This window comes from Condylura cristata, unplaced genomic scaffold, assembly GCF_000260355.1.
Source record: "Condylura cristata isolate star-nosed mole 26May11 unplaced genomic scaffold, ConCri1.0 scaffold00013, whole genome shotgun sequence".
In the NCBI taxonomy this organism is placed as follows: Eukaryota; Metazoa; Chordata; class Mammalia; order Eulipotyphla; family Talpidae; genus Condylura; species Condylura cristata.
Window position 1 is genome coordinate 25,171,232 of NW_004567114.1, and position 15,219 is coordinate 25,186,450.

Consider the following 15,219-nt stretch of genomic DNA (forward strand, 5'->3'; position numbering starts at 1 on the left):
CCTCCAAACAGTTTTCCATAGTGGTTGTACTAGCTTGCATTTCCAGAGCTTGGTCTTTTTTAAACTTATTTCCTAGATCCCACTTAATAAGTGGGGTCATGGGATATTTGCCTTACTCTAGCTTACTTTTATGTAGTATAATTTCCTCCAGATACATTCATGTTGTTACAAATGGCAAGTTTTAGTCTTTTTTTATGACTAAGTAATAGTCCATTATGGATATACCCCACAATGTTTTTATCCATTCATTCATTAATGGGCACTTGGGTTCTTTTTTTTTTTTTTTTTGCTTTTGCCACCTTTACTTTTGGTATCAATACAAAAAAAATCATTGACAAGACTAATGTTGAGGATGTACCAACTTAGAAACATACTGATGCCCCCTTCAGCAGTGGAACTGTGGGTCTTTGACTTCCTAAGTAGGCTGCTCAGTGGGATGTGGTGACTCAGGGAATGTTAACTCTGTTCCTGCTAAGACCTACCCTAATGAGTCCTGCTACTCTTCCTATAGAAATTGTGGATGGGAATGTAAAAATGACCCTGGGCATGATCTGGACCATCATCCTACGCTTTGCCATCCAGGACATCTCTGTGGAAGGTAAGCCTTCTACTCTTTTTCCATTGAGTCCCCAAGACCTTCCCTTGCCTTTACCATCACATATTCCTCCTTGACCCTGTGCAATGGAGACTTGATCTTGGGGCACATCCTAGGCTTCTGATCTGTTGTTTGCATTCTCTCTCCCTCCTGTGGAAATATTTATAAACAATTTGGAACTCTGTGGGATCAATTACTGCACAAAAATGAACAGCAATGTAGGAAAATAAATAAAATGAGGAAAAATTGTTTAGGGTGTCCCCCACTTTGCTAAAGCCCAAGGTTGCTGTAGGGAAGTATACTGGAACATCCAACCTGGCTCTTGAGTTCTTAAATCCAAAAGGATAGAAGAATAGCAGACAGGCGGGTGCCCTGAGTGGGAGCCACCCAGGTTTCCACTTCGCTCCCATAGCACCCTCTGGTGACCACTTTGCAGATCTGCACTGGGCCTCCAGGGTCCAGGCAATGATCTCTAGACTTTTGATTTCAGACTCCAGCAGGTTTTGAGCTTCCTGTCTTATATGAATGTTAATGTAGTTGGTGATATATTTATATGTTATGTGTATTTTAAAACACATCAAATATTTTAAAATGAGGTAAAGATAATATGTTTTTAACTATTAAATTCATTTTAACAACATAGAAACCTTGAAAAGGTTTTTATACATATTAACTTTTCACAGCCCTCCCCGGAGGCACAACCGGTTAAAACACCATAAGGCTGTCCACAGCCACTGCAGCACCAGTTTGATCCCTGGCCAAGGAGATGACCCACATGGTGCAGCAGACCTCTCCTGACCTGCCCGCTATTCCCCTCAGCAGTGTATCTCACTTGATCTGTCTGTTCTGCTCCCCACTCTGTCTCTGGTGAATCCTCTCACCTCCCATGCCTCTGGCCTGTACCCCAGTTCGTGTGTGCATGGGTGAATAATTTCTTTTTAAAGATTTATTTATTTATGCATACAGAACTGGAGTACAGGCCAGAGGTGCAGGGGTGGTGAGAGGCTTCACCAGAGACAGAGTGGGGAGCAGAACAGGAAGGAGCATTGGGCGAGACAGGAGAGGGTCGCCATGCCATGTGGGTCACCACCCTGGCTGGGGATTGAATTCTCACTGAAGTGGTTGTGGCTAGCTTGCAGTGCTGGCCCTAACCCATTGGCACCACCAGGGAGGGCTGGGTGAAAATTTTTTTTTAAAAAGCAACACATTAACTTTTCTCTAAGAACAGTGTTGATTAATGGAACTCTTGATTTGATATAGCAATGTGAAGGTCTAGGTTTACTTTGTAAACATTTGATGTTTAGGATTGTAGTCACTTAGAACTTAGTAGAGTTCAATCTGTTTTTCAAATAACCTCCAAGGTGACTTCTATGCTTCTGGGCAGACTTATTGTCAACTCTGATTAAATTGTCTTTGTCTCAGTCTTAAAATAAAGCTGATGAAGGGTTTGGAGTAGAAGCATTAGATTTGCTCATTTTTTAATTGTTTCCCTGTGCTTGGACTACTGTATTTTCTTTGCAGAAGGAATCATTTAATGCCATCTGAGATCTATTTTGTGACTTGCATGTAAACGAGCTCAAAAAGAAACCTACCCCCTGGGGAGCCGCAACCTGCAATTCATAAATGTGACCACATGGGGGCAGTGTGGTTGGCAGCACATCTGTGCTGGGAACCTTGACACTGGCATTATCTTACATACCTACATCCACGTCACACACACAGCAGTGGTGTTGATTCATTAAACACTGAATCTGACCAGAAGTCCTAGTGCTTTTGTCCCCCAAGCTTTTGTCCCCACAAAAGGATTTAAGGACTCAGATGTGCCCCTGTCTGGAAATTCCTGTATTTTAGATGTCATAGACCAACCAAACTTCCCTTCTTGAACTGGTCACCTGGCATAGGTTGCTCACTTATTTTGATCACTACCAGTTTGAATAAAAAGGAGTGACGGGGAGCTACTCTGAAGGCACAAAAACCTTTGTCTCCATCTGTGAATGTGTAGTGTGTCTAGTTACGAGAAGCTTCCTAACTCACCTCTGTGCTTCTCAAATAACTTGTTAAACTTCATTAAGCAAACAGGGTTGATGGGGTGGTAACAGCAGCCAGCTTGGAATCCAGGGGTCTTTGTGTGGACGCCCCATGTGAAAGAGGACGGCCCTGTGGTCACAGTGGTTTGAGCCGGGCTCCGGCCTCCACTAAGCTTGACCTCCCTGCCTGTGGTCCTCTTCCCCACAGAGACTTCAGCGAAGGAGGGGCTGCTCTTGTGGTGTCAGAGGAAGACAGCCCCTTACAAAAACGTCAACATCCAGAACTTCCACATAAGGTGAGTGGCTGCTGGAGTTCTTGCAAAGCTTACACAGACTCCCCCAGAAACCCCCAGGAGCTTGACTGGGTCAATCTTGGCTTGCGAACAGAGCCCTTGTGGGCCAGTTGCTTTTTGCGGAAGGGAGTGTCACCGACGGACCCTCTGCCCCCACCCGCCCCCACCTAGCAGTCTTCGGCATGCCTACCGCCCGGTGTACCTTCAGCCGGTGCCAGTGCTGCTGGGAGCTTCCCTGGGGGGTATTCCGGCCTGGGCCCCAGAAAAGAGCAGTCAGGGCCCAGGGCTTCAGGTGGGGGTCCGGTCGGTGGATCTCAGCTTGTCCAGTCCCAAAAGTCTTGGCCGCCATGCTGGGGTTGTGGCAGGAAGGACTGGTCCTTCTCACCCTGTCTTCAAGCACCTGCCCGAAGCACCACATGGTCATCTCTGAATAGCCCAGTGCCCAGCCCCACTCACCTGCTCGCTCCACCTTCTCTCTCCCGGGCAGCTGGAAGGATGGCCTCGGCTTCTGTGCCTTAATCCACCGCCACCGGCCTGAGCTGATTGACTACGGGAAGCTGCGGAAGGTACGTGTGCTCTCCCACAGCCAGCACCCAGCAGCTCGTTACCTGGTGGTAGGTGGGGGCAGGCGGGCGAAGGGCAAGACTGCGCCCTGTTCAAGAGCCCCTGGCCCACCCAGAGGGGTCATTCTCCTTCGATCAGTCGGTGAGACAACACGTGTGGTGGCATGGGGAAACATCTGTATAGTTCGGGCTGGGTGCGCGCCTGTGTGCCTGGCGAAATGCACAGCTCCCCCTGCAACTGCACAGCCCCCCCCGAAACAGCAAAACTGAGTGTTTTATCAGGGTGATGCGATGCTAACTCACATGTTTTTCCTTTTTTTTTTTTCTGGGTTTCGTGAGGTGGGGATAGTGCTGTCCTCATTTAAAAGAGTGCATCTTCTTCAAGTATTTTTCCCAGCTGTGTCCGTGACTGGCTGTGCCGTCCTGGGCAAGTTCCTCCCTTGAATTTGGTGCCCCTCATTGCTCAGGTTTGCCTGGGGAGTTTCTTTTTGCTGCTGCTCAAGTTCACTTATGTTTATGACTTGAAGCCGCTGGGCATTTTCTTGAGTATGTGTGTGAAGAGCGGCGTGGAGGTGGGAGCTGCGTGTCTGGCCATGTGTCTTAGTGTCTGTCCTTGAAGCGGCCTATGCAGGGCGACTCTGACCTTCCCCACCTGCCTTTCCTCTTAGTTCCTCCGTGCAGGAGCTGGGCAGCCACGTGCCTTGGGCTTCTTCGGAGAAGCCACCCCTGAGCTCGGGCTGCAATGACCCAGTGAGCTGTTAGCCAGCAAGCTACTAGGAATGAATGACCTTGCCCTTGACTTCAGCAAAGTCCCTCCTCTCGTCTGTGCTCCCCGGAAGGGTCTTACTGTTACTGGCGCGGGAGCTGCTCTGGCAATTCATGGGGTGTCAGGACCCCTATTCTGGTGACAAAGCATTTACAGGAGAAGGCAGCAGCAAATCCCCATCCTTCCAGCTCTCCTGAGCTGGCATAAAGCTTCAGGCCCGGGTCTTTGTCTGCCTAAGAGGGCCCACATGCTGAAGGCGGGGAGTCCCTCTGGCTGCGTGCAGGTGTGTGAGGGTGGAGGGCAGCTCTCCCTTCCAAGCTAATCTCCTTTGGGCCAAGGATTCCCTGCCCTGGAACCCAGCTCCATTGCAAGGGGGTAATCAGTTTAAGAATTTCTCTAACCCCGCAGGAAATCATGTGGCCAGTTCAACTAGGGTCAAGAGGAAAAATGCAAGAGGCAGCATTTTTTTTCTTTTAAAGGCATCTTCACAGCCATCCTTACTGTGCGATGAGTGATGCACTTTGGAATAGGTGTGTGTCTGTCCCTGCTGAGATGGACAGCAGCCACTCCTCAGCTGCTCCCACCCCTATGTAGAGCTGGCCAAGCTCACTGTGTCCTGTGTCTCCCACCACCACCCTGACCCCTGCCTCCAAGGAGCCTAAGCCATTTGGGAAGCGCCAGTCAGGGGTCTTTGATATCTGGCCAGCTCCCCTCCCCATCTCTGTCCTCTCTGTGCCTTTTCATTTCTCCTGCTCATTTCTCACTGTTTCACTGGGTCTGTCTCCCCCTCACTTTAATTCAAACATCAGTGAAATTCAGCCCAGATCTTAGCACAGACCTGTTTCCACAGAACAGTGATGTTTTGCAGAAAGCAAAGAGGTTGCCAGAGCCACTGTGCTTAGAGGCATGGGGAAGCTGAGGGCTCTGGCTGGGGCTCTCTCCTCCTGAGCACCCAAGGTGGGTGCAGGGGCCTGCTGGGCCCTGGGGATAGGCAGGGCTGGTGGGTGGGCGCCCACTCTGCAGAAGATCCTGATGCAAATGACCTTCATGCATGGCAGTGTTTTTATCTTTCTGGAAGTTTTCAGGAACTTCCCCAAATGGTTCCATCTTACTGTTTTTGAACAGTTTTTTCCTGAAAGTGTCCCAAATGTTTGTTTACTGCCTTTGCTACCCTGTTATTCTGACCTTCGCCAAGTAGGAACTGAGTCCTGGCTGACAAAACCAGCTTGCGATAGGTCAGTGTGGGGAACCAGGAAGAGAGGGGAAGTTCAGAAAGGAACCCTTCAGCCCCCACTAACCTAGACTTTTCTGCATTAAAATACTTTATTGGGCCCTCCCTGGTGGCGCAGCGGGTTAAAGCACAGCACTGAGAATCTAAAACCGCTTCCGCACGAGTTCGATTCCCGCCTGCCCCGGAGGTGACCACATGGTGTGGCAGACCTCTCCTGACCCGCCCGCTGCTCCCCTCAGCAGTGTACTTCATCGATCTGCCTGTTCTGTTCCCCACTCTGTCTCTGGTGAAGCCTCTCACCGCCCCTGAGCCTCTGGCCTGTACCCCAGTTCTGTACGTACAAATAAATAAATCTTTAAAAAAAAAATACTTTATTGTGGGGAAATATGCATGGTATAAACTTGGTCCCTTGAGCCATTTTTAAGCGGATAGTTCAGGGGCATGAGTCCGTGCCCATTTCCAGAACTGGCCCATCACCCCCACCCTCTTCCGTGTGTCCCTGGCAGCCATCATTCCATTTAGACTCTACTTAGAGCCCCACACAGTGTTTGTGTCTTGCTTATTTCCTGTAGCATTGTGTTTCCAGGTTCATCCGTATTGTATCACGTGTCAGACTTTCCTTGAAGGCAAAGCCTTCACTAACCCTGTTTACCATTCATCTGGCAGTGTTTGGCTGTTTGGGTTTGGTTACTGTGAATAATGCTGCTGGGAACGTGGGTGTGCAGGCGTCTGTTCGAGTCCCTGTTTCTGTCCCTTGGGGATATACGCAGAGTGGAATAGTTGATCCACACTGGTTTTCACAACAGCTGTACCATTTTGCAGTCCCACCAGGGATACGTTGTTCCCTACATCCTCACCAATCCCCAACGAGTCCTCTTGAAGGTAGCAGAAAGCTAGAGTAGTCAGAGGCTGTGGCTATCTGATGGAGCGCTAAAATTTGAAGAGAAGTGAGCACCAAAGAGGCTTCAGAGTTCCTGGCCCAATTCCTAATAACAGGTGAGGAAACAGGTCTGTGGCTTTACCCACAAGTCCCGCTGGTTGACGGCACATTCACAGCCACCAGAAGCCGTGGCACAACCGTGCCCAGACCTGCTCTTGGCTTGCATTTCTTGGGTAGCATTCTTCACCCCATCTTTCTGACAAAGAAACGGAGACTTGAGGAGAGACAGTTATTAGAGTACCAGTTACCGGGCCCTGGCAGTGAGGCCAGCCTTCTGCAGCCAGAGTGACCGGGAGGACTGAGCCGGGGGTGCTGCAGCAGGCCCTCTGCTCTGGACTTGGTGGTCAGCAGAGGGAGGCAGCCAGTGCTCCATCCGGCCTCTCCCCAGATAACCCCTCTTCCTCTGCTCCCTCTAGGATGACCCGCTCACAAATCTAAACACGGCCTTCGATGTGGCAGAGAAGTACCTGGACATCCCCAAGATGCTGGACGCAGAAGGTAAGGCTCTTTCCTTCAGGGCCTCCCCCCTCCCCTGGTCACCACCCCAGAGGTCTGGGCCCCAGCAGTGAGGCAGGAAGGAAGAAGGATGGTGTCTGGGGGCTCTTTTGGGGATCCTGGGTGTCCCCTGCCTGATAGGAACCCCAAAGCTGGTGTTAGAAAGGATCTTGAGGTTATTTTTGCTTCCGTTACCTGTAGTTTCATGTTTGTCTATGGTCTGGGTAGGAGTGCTGAGGTGGGGCACAGTGGTCCTCTGATGTGTGGGGGAGGGGTTCTCTAGCTGAGACCCTGTAAGACAGAGATGGATTAACATGAAAAAAGGCAAACACATTTGTTATCATGTCTGTTGCACACACGGGGGATCGCTCAAGGCTGGCTGGGGCCGGGGAGAAGAACAGACACCTGAGTTGAGTGGCTTTTGTGAAAGATGATGGTCATTAGGGCTACAAGTAAGATGTGGCACTTTGTTGCCGTGTCTGAGTGGTGGAGGGCCACTTTCAGAGAGATTCTGTGTCTCCATCATCCAGACGGTCGCTTGTTTTCTCTGTTGGAAATAGTCTAAAGCAGGGCCCTTCCTGGTGGCGCAGTGGGCTAAAGGCACAGCCCTATGAAGCTATCTGCAACCACTGCAGCACGAGTTCGACTCCCAGCCATGGGGGTGACCCACACGGCACAGCCGAACCTCTCCTGTCTTGCCTGCTGCTCCCCTCAGCAGTGTATTTCACCAGATCTGCCTGTTCTGCTCCCCACTCTGTCTCTGGTGAAAATTCTCACCCCTCCACACCTCTGGCCTCTACCCCAGTTCTTGTACGCATAAATGAATCAATCTTAAAAATAAATAATATAAAATAAAGAAATAATAAAAAAAGAAAATGGTCTAAAAGCAAACCCCAGCCTCACAGCATCTCATCATTACATACTTCAGAGCACATAATTTAAAACTGTGCACATTTTCTTATGCAGCTGTAAAACCGTTTTCGCGCCCAGTGAATTGCCAGCCCTCCCGTGGTGCATCTGCTGCCCAGTTCAAAATCAGGCCTCCCTCATTATTGTTCTTTAGAGTTGGTTGATTTTCATTGGGATGCAAGTGAGGCTGCCCCTGGCCTTTAGCTGCTCTACTCTTATGTCTTTTCTGATGTGTAAATGCTTCTTTCTTCCTCTGAACCTCTGCTGCTGCTTTTGCTGCACTTGCTGCGGACAGAGCCAGCTGCTCCGTGAAATACTCCTGATTCTCAGTTTGTCTGTTTGCCCCCACGTCTCATGCCTCCTTCTACCTCTTGTGTGCCCAGAAGTGGACCAGACTCCAGTTCAACACTTAAGCCAGAGACTTGGTGTTTCTGGGAGCTCTTTCTGTGTCCCATCGGGTTGTAGCATGTATACAGCCGCTGCCTTTAACTCCAGATTTTTCTTAACAGACATTGTTGGAACCGCCCGCCCGGATGAGAAGGCCATCATGACTTACGTGTCCAGCTTCTACCACGCCTTCTCTGGAGCCCAGAAGGTACCCGGGGGCCCCTGCTCCTTCCTTGCCCAGCACACCTCATGCCGGATCCCAAACCATGCCCACCTGCCTCCTCGCCCTCGTGACAGACAGACCAGGTGTTCTGTCCCTTCAGCAGACTTAGCCCCTGGTGCTGATGTGGCGTGTTGTTCAGCTCAGCTCCCACCCACCCCTCACCCTCACCACTCCCCCACAAATCCCTTGCTCTTCTCTCCTATCTCCAAGAAACTGGGCAAGAGACTCTTCCGGGACGCCGATGACTGGCTGAATTAAGCAGGAGGGGCTGCATGTGTGCCACTAACCCTGGGGGGCTCCTGGAGACCTGGGAGGTACAGCGGCCAGCACCCCGAGGCCCCCCTCTGCTGATGCCAGGGGGCTTCTCTAGGGAGCCATGTCTGGGGTGATCGTGCCTGTCTGTCTTCACTGGCCCGTTTTTGCAAAGATGACAGAGAGGAGGCCCCTGTGGGCACACGTGCCTTCTGATGTCTGGCCCAGTCACTCATCACAGCCCATCCTGCTCCCCTGCACGTGAGCCCTTTGAAGGAGGGAGGGAGCACGCGGCAGCTGCAGGGTCTGTCCGGCATCCTGGCCCAGTTTTGTAGAGGCGATAGCCCAGTAGTGCGTGTTCGGTTCTCTGCAAGGGAACACCCAAAGCACACTCTTCACACTGCTGACAGTGAAGGCATGAGGGTTTCATCGCTAGACCTAGCCCCCCGGCAGGACCCCAGAAACACAGCATCCGGGGCATCACGAGCACAGAACCGCAGGCCTGGCCTTCAGGGCTTTGGGCCATGGGTCTGTGACCGGCTCAGCCTATTTGCCGCCTTCTGCATGGAGCTGAGCGCTTTGTCTTGAAATGCATGATGGGCCACCTCTTCTGCCCCACCCCCACCCTGCCTTCTGGTGCTCTCTCGCCCCTGCCTCAGAGGGTGCCCCCACCCCTACCCTCCGCCATCTCATTTTTTCTCTTTCTGCCCACTCCCTCATTTTCTGCGCGTCTGTGTCTGTGTCGTGCCCTTCTGTTCACCATGGCTGTTTGGGTTTATCCTGTGCTGCCGCCTACTTTCTCCTCTCAACCTCTTCTCCTTCTCTGCACAGATGTGTAGGCACGCTAAGGCCGGATGGGAAGGCCATGTGACCTAATGTTTCATGTCACTGCCACGCCTTCTTGGGTGCGCAGAAGGTGAGCTCTCCCTCGGCCTCGCCCACTCTCCTTGTCTCCCTTTTGCACATTTCTTCCGTCTCCCCTGGATTCTGCAGCAGCAGCCCCAAGGGGCTGCAGCCCCTGGAATGAAAGGAGGGAATAGAGAATCCCCTTCCTCCTCTTGTAGGAGGTCAGGATGCTTTCTGAGCTCGGACACTTGAAGCCACCAGAGAACCCGGCCTCTGGGTGCCCCAGCACCTCTGTGCTGATACACTGGGCACAGTAGAGACCATAAACGGGAAGGAAACACGTGGTCCTGGCTCCTTCCCTGGTGTAAGTCCAGAGCCTTGTTCCTAGGGGACAGCTCCTGGCTACACTTCCTGACTATCCCCTTAAGCATCCAGGCTCCCTTTCCTCGCACTGCCTCCTTCCTGCTTGGGCAGGACCATACTCCTGAATACCTAGCAGCCAGGGCAGGGGCAAGTCTTCCTGCCATTTCCTTGGTGTCCAGGCCAGAGGCTCAGAGCCTCGCCTGATGCTTCCCAGCCAGGTCTGCCATGGACAGTGGTGCAGGTTGCACACCACACGAGGGTGCCAGGTGCACACCATAGATCATGAAGATTTGAATATTTCACATTAAAATACTCGTGCAGGTGGCAGCAACCCTGTCTGTGGATGTAATCAGTCTGACAATTTCCCATAGAAGTGCCAGGGGGGAGGGTACCTTTAAACACCTCTATAAAGGCACCACAGGGCCTAGCAGTCGCCCTCCCTGCTCCCTGCCTGGATGGACACTCAAGACCCTCCTCAGCTTCTTTCTTCCAGGGCCCCAGGTGCTGGGACAGGAGCGCAGCCCATCTGGGATGCCCTCACAGGCGCCTGCCCTTCCGGGATGCCCAGTCCTTGCCAGGCCTGTTCAGCCTCTTCTCTGGCCTGCCTCTTGCTTCCTCTTCTCTTCATCCCACCTCTGCTGCTGCTCTCCCCCCTCAACTTCTTCTGGGCCTCCCTCCCCCTTTTTGGCCAGAGCATGAACACCACTGATCTATCTACTCACCTCGGTGGCCCCCAGCCACGCAGTCTGCAGTCTGCTTACCCGCCATGAGCTGCTGTGGTCTCCCCTTTGCAGCTCTCCTTTCCTCTCCCCTACTCCCTCAGGGGTTCTGCCCTGGGCTCTATGCCTGCCCATACTGGCCTTCCCTGTCTCTAAGCCTTCCCTGTGTCCTGGCTGATGACAATGCTCGGAAGGGGGGAGAGAGAGAAAGAGAGAGTGTGTGTAGCAGCCTGCTTTTCTACTCTCAAAGCTCACGCCACCTCCCTCCCTGCCTTCTTCCCTGTCACTCATCCCTGTTGCACCATTTCATGCTCTCTCTGTCCATCTTTGAGGACAAAGTCACAGCTGGAGGGCAAGGGGTGGGGTGGGAGGGTGGGGTAGGTGTTCTCTCCGGCCCCAGGGCAGGGGCCTCCCCCAGAGCTGTCTCTGACCACCCGGAGGGCTTTCCTTAGCTAAGCAGGCCAGCGTCAGTGGGGCATCTCCCTGTGGGGGGTCTTCTGGGTCCATACTCTGTCTCCATGTCTGATGCCAGTGGGGAGACCTTCCCAGACCCACAGCCTGCGCCCTCCATCTCTCTGCCTCCTCTCTCGTCGAGCCTGGGACTGTGGAGCTAGAAGGGTGCAGAGTTGAAGCCATGTGTGCGCTTGAGCACCGTGTGTGCTCCGCAGCCGACCAGGCGCTTGGTGTGCGGCGCCTGGTGTGACTGACTTTCCTTGTCAGCTGAGGACCAACTTCTGTTTGACAGGTTGGTCTCAGTTTTCATTCCTTTTCAACTTTCCTCTCCTGTCCTCTTCTCTATGGAGATGTAAAGTGGATAGAAGCAGCCTTGTTTCCAGGTCTCTTGGGAATCGTTTCTGCGCCACAGCCCTGGAAGGCATGAATTTGATCTGCTGTAGGAGTTTCTAGGTGCTTTTGAGATGTAGGTGGTGTCTTTGCCTGTCAGTGCCTCTGCTCACCATTGTGAATCTTTGCAGGGAAAGAAAACTCATTCCTGCTCTCAAGGAAGTTCATGGTGCATCTGGGAAAGCCTTCATCCCTTAATAACCAGCACTGGCTTGGCTGCAGCCTGGCTCCCCTGCTACAGACTGAGTCGGGGACAGGCAGCAGGGAGGGCTGCAGGAAATGGAGGTGTTCGTAGCAGGGACACTTGATTTTAAGGGTCTTAAGAAGTGAGTGGGGTTCCTCAAGTGGAAGGCTTAGGGAAGGTGGGGGTGGAGCTGGCACTGCTCAGGAAATGGTCACAGTGGGTGAATGTCCTGCATTGTTACAGGAGTAAGCTAGTGCCCTCTGGTGGTTCGGGGTCGGGACAGCCCCAGCAGCAGCTGGAGAGGGAGCCGCCCTTTCCACTCTCTGGAGGCCTGATCCTGCCCACACTCACCTCTGGGGAGCTCAAGCCTTTCTCTGCTATCCTTGAGGCTGTGGGACCCTCACTGCAGGGACGCCAGGCCTGTGGTGCCCACTTTGGGCAGGGGAAAGACCAGGCAGTGGGTAGTGACAGGAGGAAGGGGTGGGTAATTCTAGCTCAATGTGGGAAGGAAGGGCTCTTTGGGCATTCCTGAGTCGCGGGCTGTGGGCAGCGGTCACTGTGCACTGCCTCACATCACCTCACATCACCTCATTGAAGGTGGCTCCTCTCAGCTGGTGCCTGCACCAGCTCACTGGCTGCTGCTCGGCAGTGGAGGGCTTTGTTGGAGTGCTAAGTCCTCAGGGGGTGATGGCGCCCACATTTAAAAACATTGCTGCACGTACATTGTTCTGTGTGAAGTTGCGTCGTGGTTGACCTGAAAGTAGGTCCTGGAAGTACACACCAAGGAGAGGGAAACGCAGCTCTCCGGAGCTCTTGTCCTCTCAGACTCAGATGTGATCATTTTGCCGATCCCCATGGAATGTTTTCTCAGTCCCATGAAGACTGTGCTCGCTTCCCATATCTCACACAAATCCTGGGTGACCTGCTGCTTCCGCTTCTCAGTGTGGCGTACAGTCTCCCATCTCCTCCTGCAGAGACAAAGCCAGGCTCCCCTAGCATTTTCCTGAAGTCACATCATTGCAGTTTCTCTCAGGGAGTGAATCATGCCTCCCCTTGCCCAATCTCTCCTTTGGGCCTTTTATGACTTGGTGGCCAAGCACCTCTCAGCTCCCCCAGAATGCAGAGGCCTCTTGTAGGCTTGGGAGAAAAAGAATAGAAAACAAAAAATTTGAGAACTGAAGCGGGCCCTGCTCCCCCTTTCACTCTCCCTTTGTTATAGGGCAGTGAGAGGGGCACCCACCCCTAAACCCCCAGAGTTGCCCACTGTCAGTAGGTTCTGCCATCTACCCGATTAAGACAAACATATAAAGACCTTTAATGGAAAGGAACTTTAATACAATGAGTGTGCAATACAGAAAAGACAAAGAATATAGTTTCTAAACCAGACACCCAAATTGTCCCATTCCCTTGTGGGTAAAAGTGCACCCGAAGGGGGTTGGCCCAAAGCAAGGCCTGAAAGCCTGTCACAAGTCTAAAGCACCTTCTGGCCGGGACCCATAGAAAAGGGTCAGAAATGGCCAGACAAGTCTGGGAGGAAAAGAGCAAAATCAAAATCAAGATAAACGCTGCCATAGTCACCTCCCCACGGGCCTCTCACCCATCTGTTCAATCAATCCAGGACTAAGAAGACAAAACTTTTTCTCACGTCTTACTGCTCCATGTGGCTCCTCAGGGCTCCTCTTGGCTCTCCTTCCTCTTCCGTCTCCTCTCCAGATTCTTCTCTGCTCAGCTCCACCCTCCTTTGGGTGGGGCAGGGAATCTGGAACCTCCCCTTTTCTTGGGGTCCCCCTGTTACAGCTGCTGCTTGGGATTATGTTGTGGGGGCCTTAACCAGCTGGTGCTTTCTGAGTTGGTTACTCTGATCACCTCTTGCTGAGGTTGAGGGGTGACCGAGCCCTTCTTTGTAAAGGGACTGATGTGAAAGCAAGTTTAACTCTCACCCAGGGGGCTCCCTGTGGAGAGAATGGAGCAGGAAGTGCAGGCAGGTGCCAGGTTTCTGAGATTCTAGTCAACCCTGACTCCAGGCCCTGCCTCCTAAAGTGCAGTGGGGGCTGAGCTGTTCCTCCAAGCAACCCTGGTGGACTTTGCTTTTTGTTCCATGTTGTCCAGACTTCATTTCCAAACGCTGAATTATCATGACCAGTTTTCTCAGTCATTCCCTCCAGGGAATGCCTGCCAGAGACAGGGCAGGCTAGGAGATACAGGCTTGAGAAAGAGGTTGAATCTTTGTGAAAATCCCCCAGGAAACCCTCTGGGGAATTCCTCTAAGTCCGTCCTCAGAGGTTCTGAGGGATCGGTAAGGCCCTTGAGCCCACAGGACACATCTTCTAAAATTCCACATTTGTGGACCTTGCTCAGTCCACCAATTTGACAAATTCACATATAAATGGAAGCAGGTGACCTGGAGCCCAGCTGTGAAGTTCAACCAGGAGGCTAATACAGTGAGCTGGGCCTTATCCATTAACATCACAGCAGCAGCTCCTTCTTCACCAGTTGATAAGAGCAGCCTGCATCAGCACGTTGGACAGAGGCGCCTGGACACCCCTGCTGTCGCTTTCAGTGCACCTGACCCTGGTGACTTCACACAGATCATGCCTCCTTGCTCCTCAGCTAGCCCCCTGGGGCACACTGACCTGGTTCTCACGACCCAACTCTCCCCAAGCCCCCCATCTGCTGGGACAGGCTCCAGGAAGTAATTACCCTCTTCTCGGTCTCTTGGAGTTCTCAGAAGGCGTTCCACGTCAAAAGTGGCCCTGGCGTCTCCAGGACAGCGTTGCGTTGGGGTAGGCCTGTTTCAGAGGACTCCTGGGCTCACTGTCCATTCCCTAAGACTGCCCATGCTCTCCTGTGCCTGGCACTGGAGGGGCCTGTCTCTTAACTTTGAGTTTGAAAGGACCTTCACGGTGATCTCATTCTGCCCCTGCATGTACACTCAACCCAGGGTGGTCACCCACCAGTCACATGCCTTGTCCTCTCTGAGAAGTCTACAAGGGAAAACACTTACCTCTTCTTAGTCATGCCTTCCCAGCTCCACATAGCCTTATTCTAAGAAGTTCTTCCTTAATCCTAACCTCAGTTAACCTGGCTGCAATTTTGTCTTGATCAGCAACTGTGTGAGGCCCGTCTTTCTACCCCGAAAGCCTTAGTCAGCCCCGGGTCACTCTTCTCCAGGCCTGGGATACATGTCTGTCTGCTCCCATCTCAGGTGTCTTCCTTTCTACCCCAGGGCCCTAAAGCCTTTGAGTTCACTTCTCCTTGCAGTGGGTTAGTGTGTGCATAGGAGCAGCTAAATTGAAAAAGTCACTGGGCAGGGCAGGGTCCTCCCTGGTGGCACAACGGATTAGGATGCGGCATTGCAAGCTGGCCGCAGCCACTGCAGTGTGAGTTCGATCTCTGGCCCTGGTGGTGACCCACATGGCACAGCAGCCCTCTCCTGACCCGCCCGCTGCTCCCCTCTGCAGTGTACCTTGTCTATCTGTTCTGCTCCCCACTCTGGTAAAGCCGCTCACCTCCCCTGCACCTCTGGCCTGTACCCCAGTTATGCGTAAATAGATAAATCTTTTTAAAAAAGAAAGAAAACATT

General features: G+C 52.4%; 1 protein-coding gene across 3 annotated transcripts in view; it reads left to right on the top strand.

The window, feature by feature from the left end:
- ACTN1 (actinin, alpha 1) overlaps window positions 1-15,219 on the top strand; it is an 89,080-nt gene that overhangs the window by 59,585 nt on the left and 14,276 nt on the right. For all 3 annotated transcript variants that reach the window (XM_004681754.1, XM_004681755.1, XM_004681753.2), the window contains exons 4-8: window positions 512-598; window positions 2,831-2,918; window positions 3,403-3,481; window positions 6,832-6,913; window positions 8,329-8,414. In XM_004681754.1, the coding sequence (XP_004681811.1) occupies window positions 512-598; window positions 2,831-2,918; window positions 3,403-3,481; window positions 6,832-6,913; window positions 8,329-8,414 (422 nt within the window). The remainder of the gene's footprint in view (window positions 1-511; window positions 599-2,830; window positions 2,919-3,402; window positions 3,482-6,831; window positions 6,914-8,328; window positions 8,415-15,219) is intronic.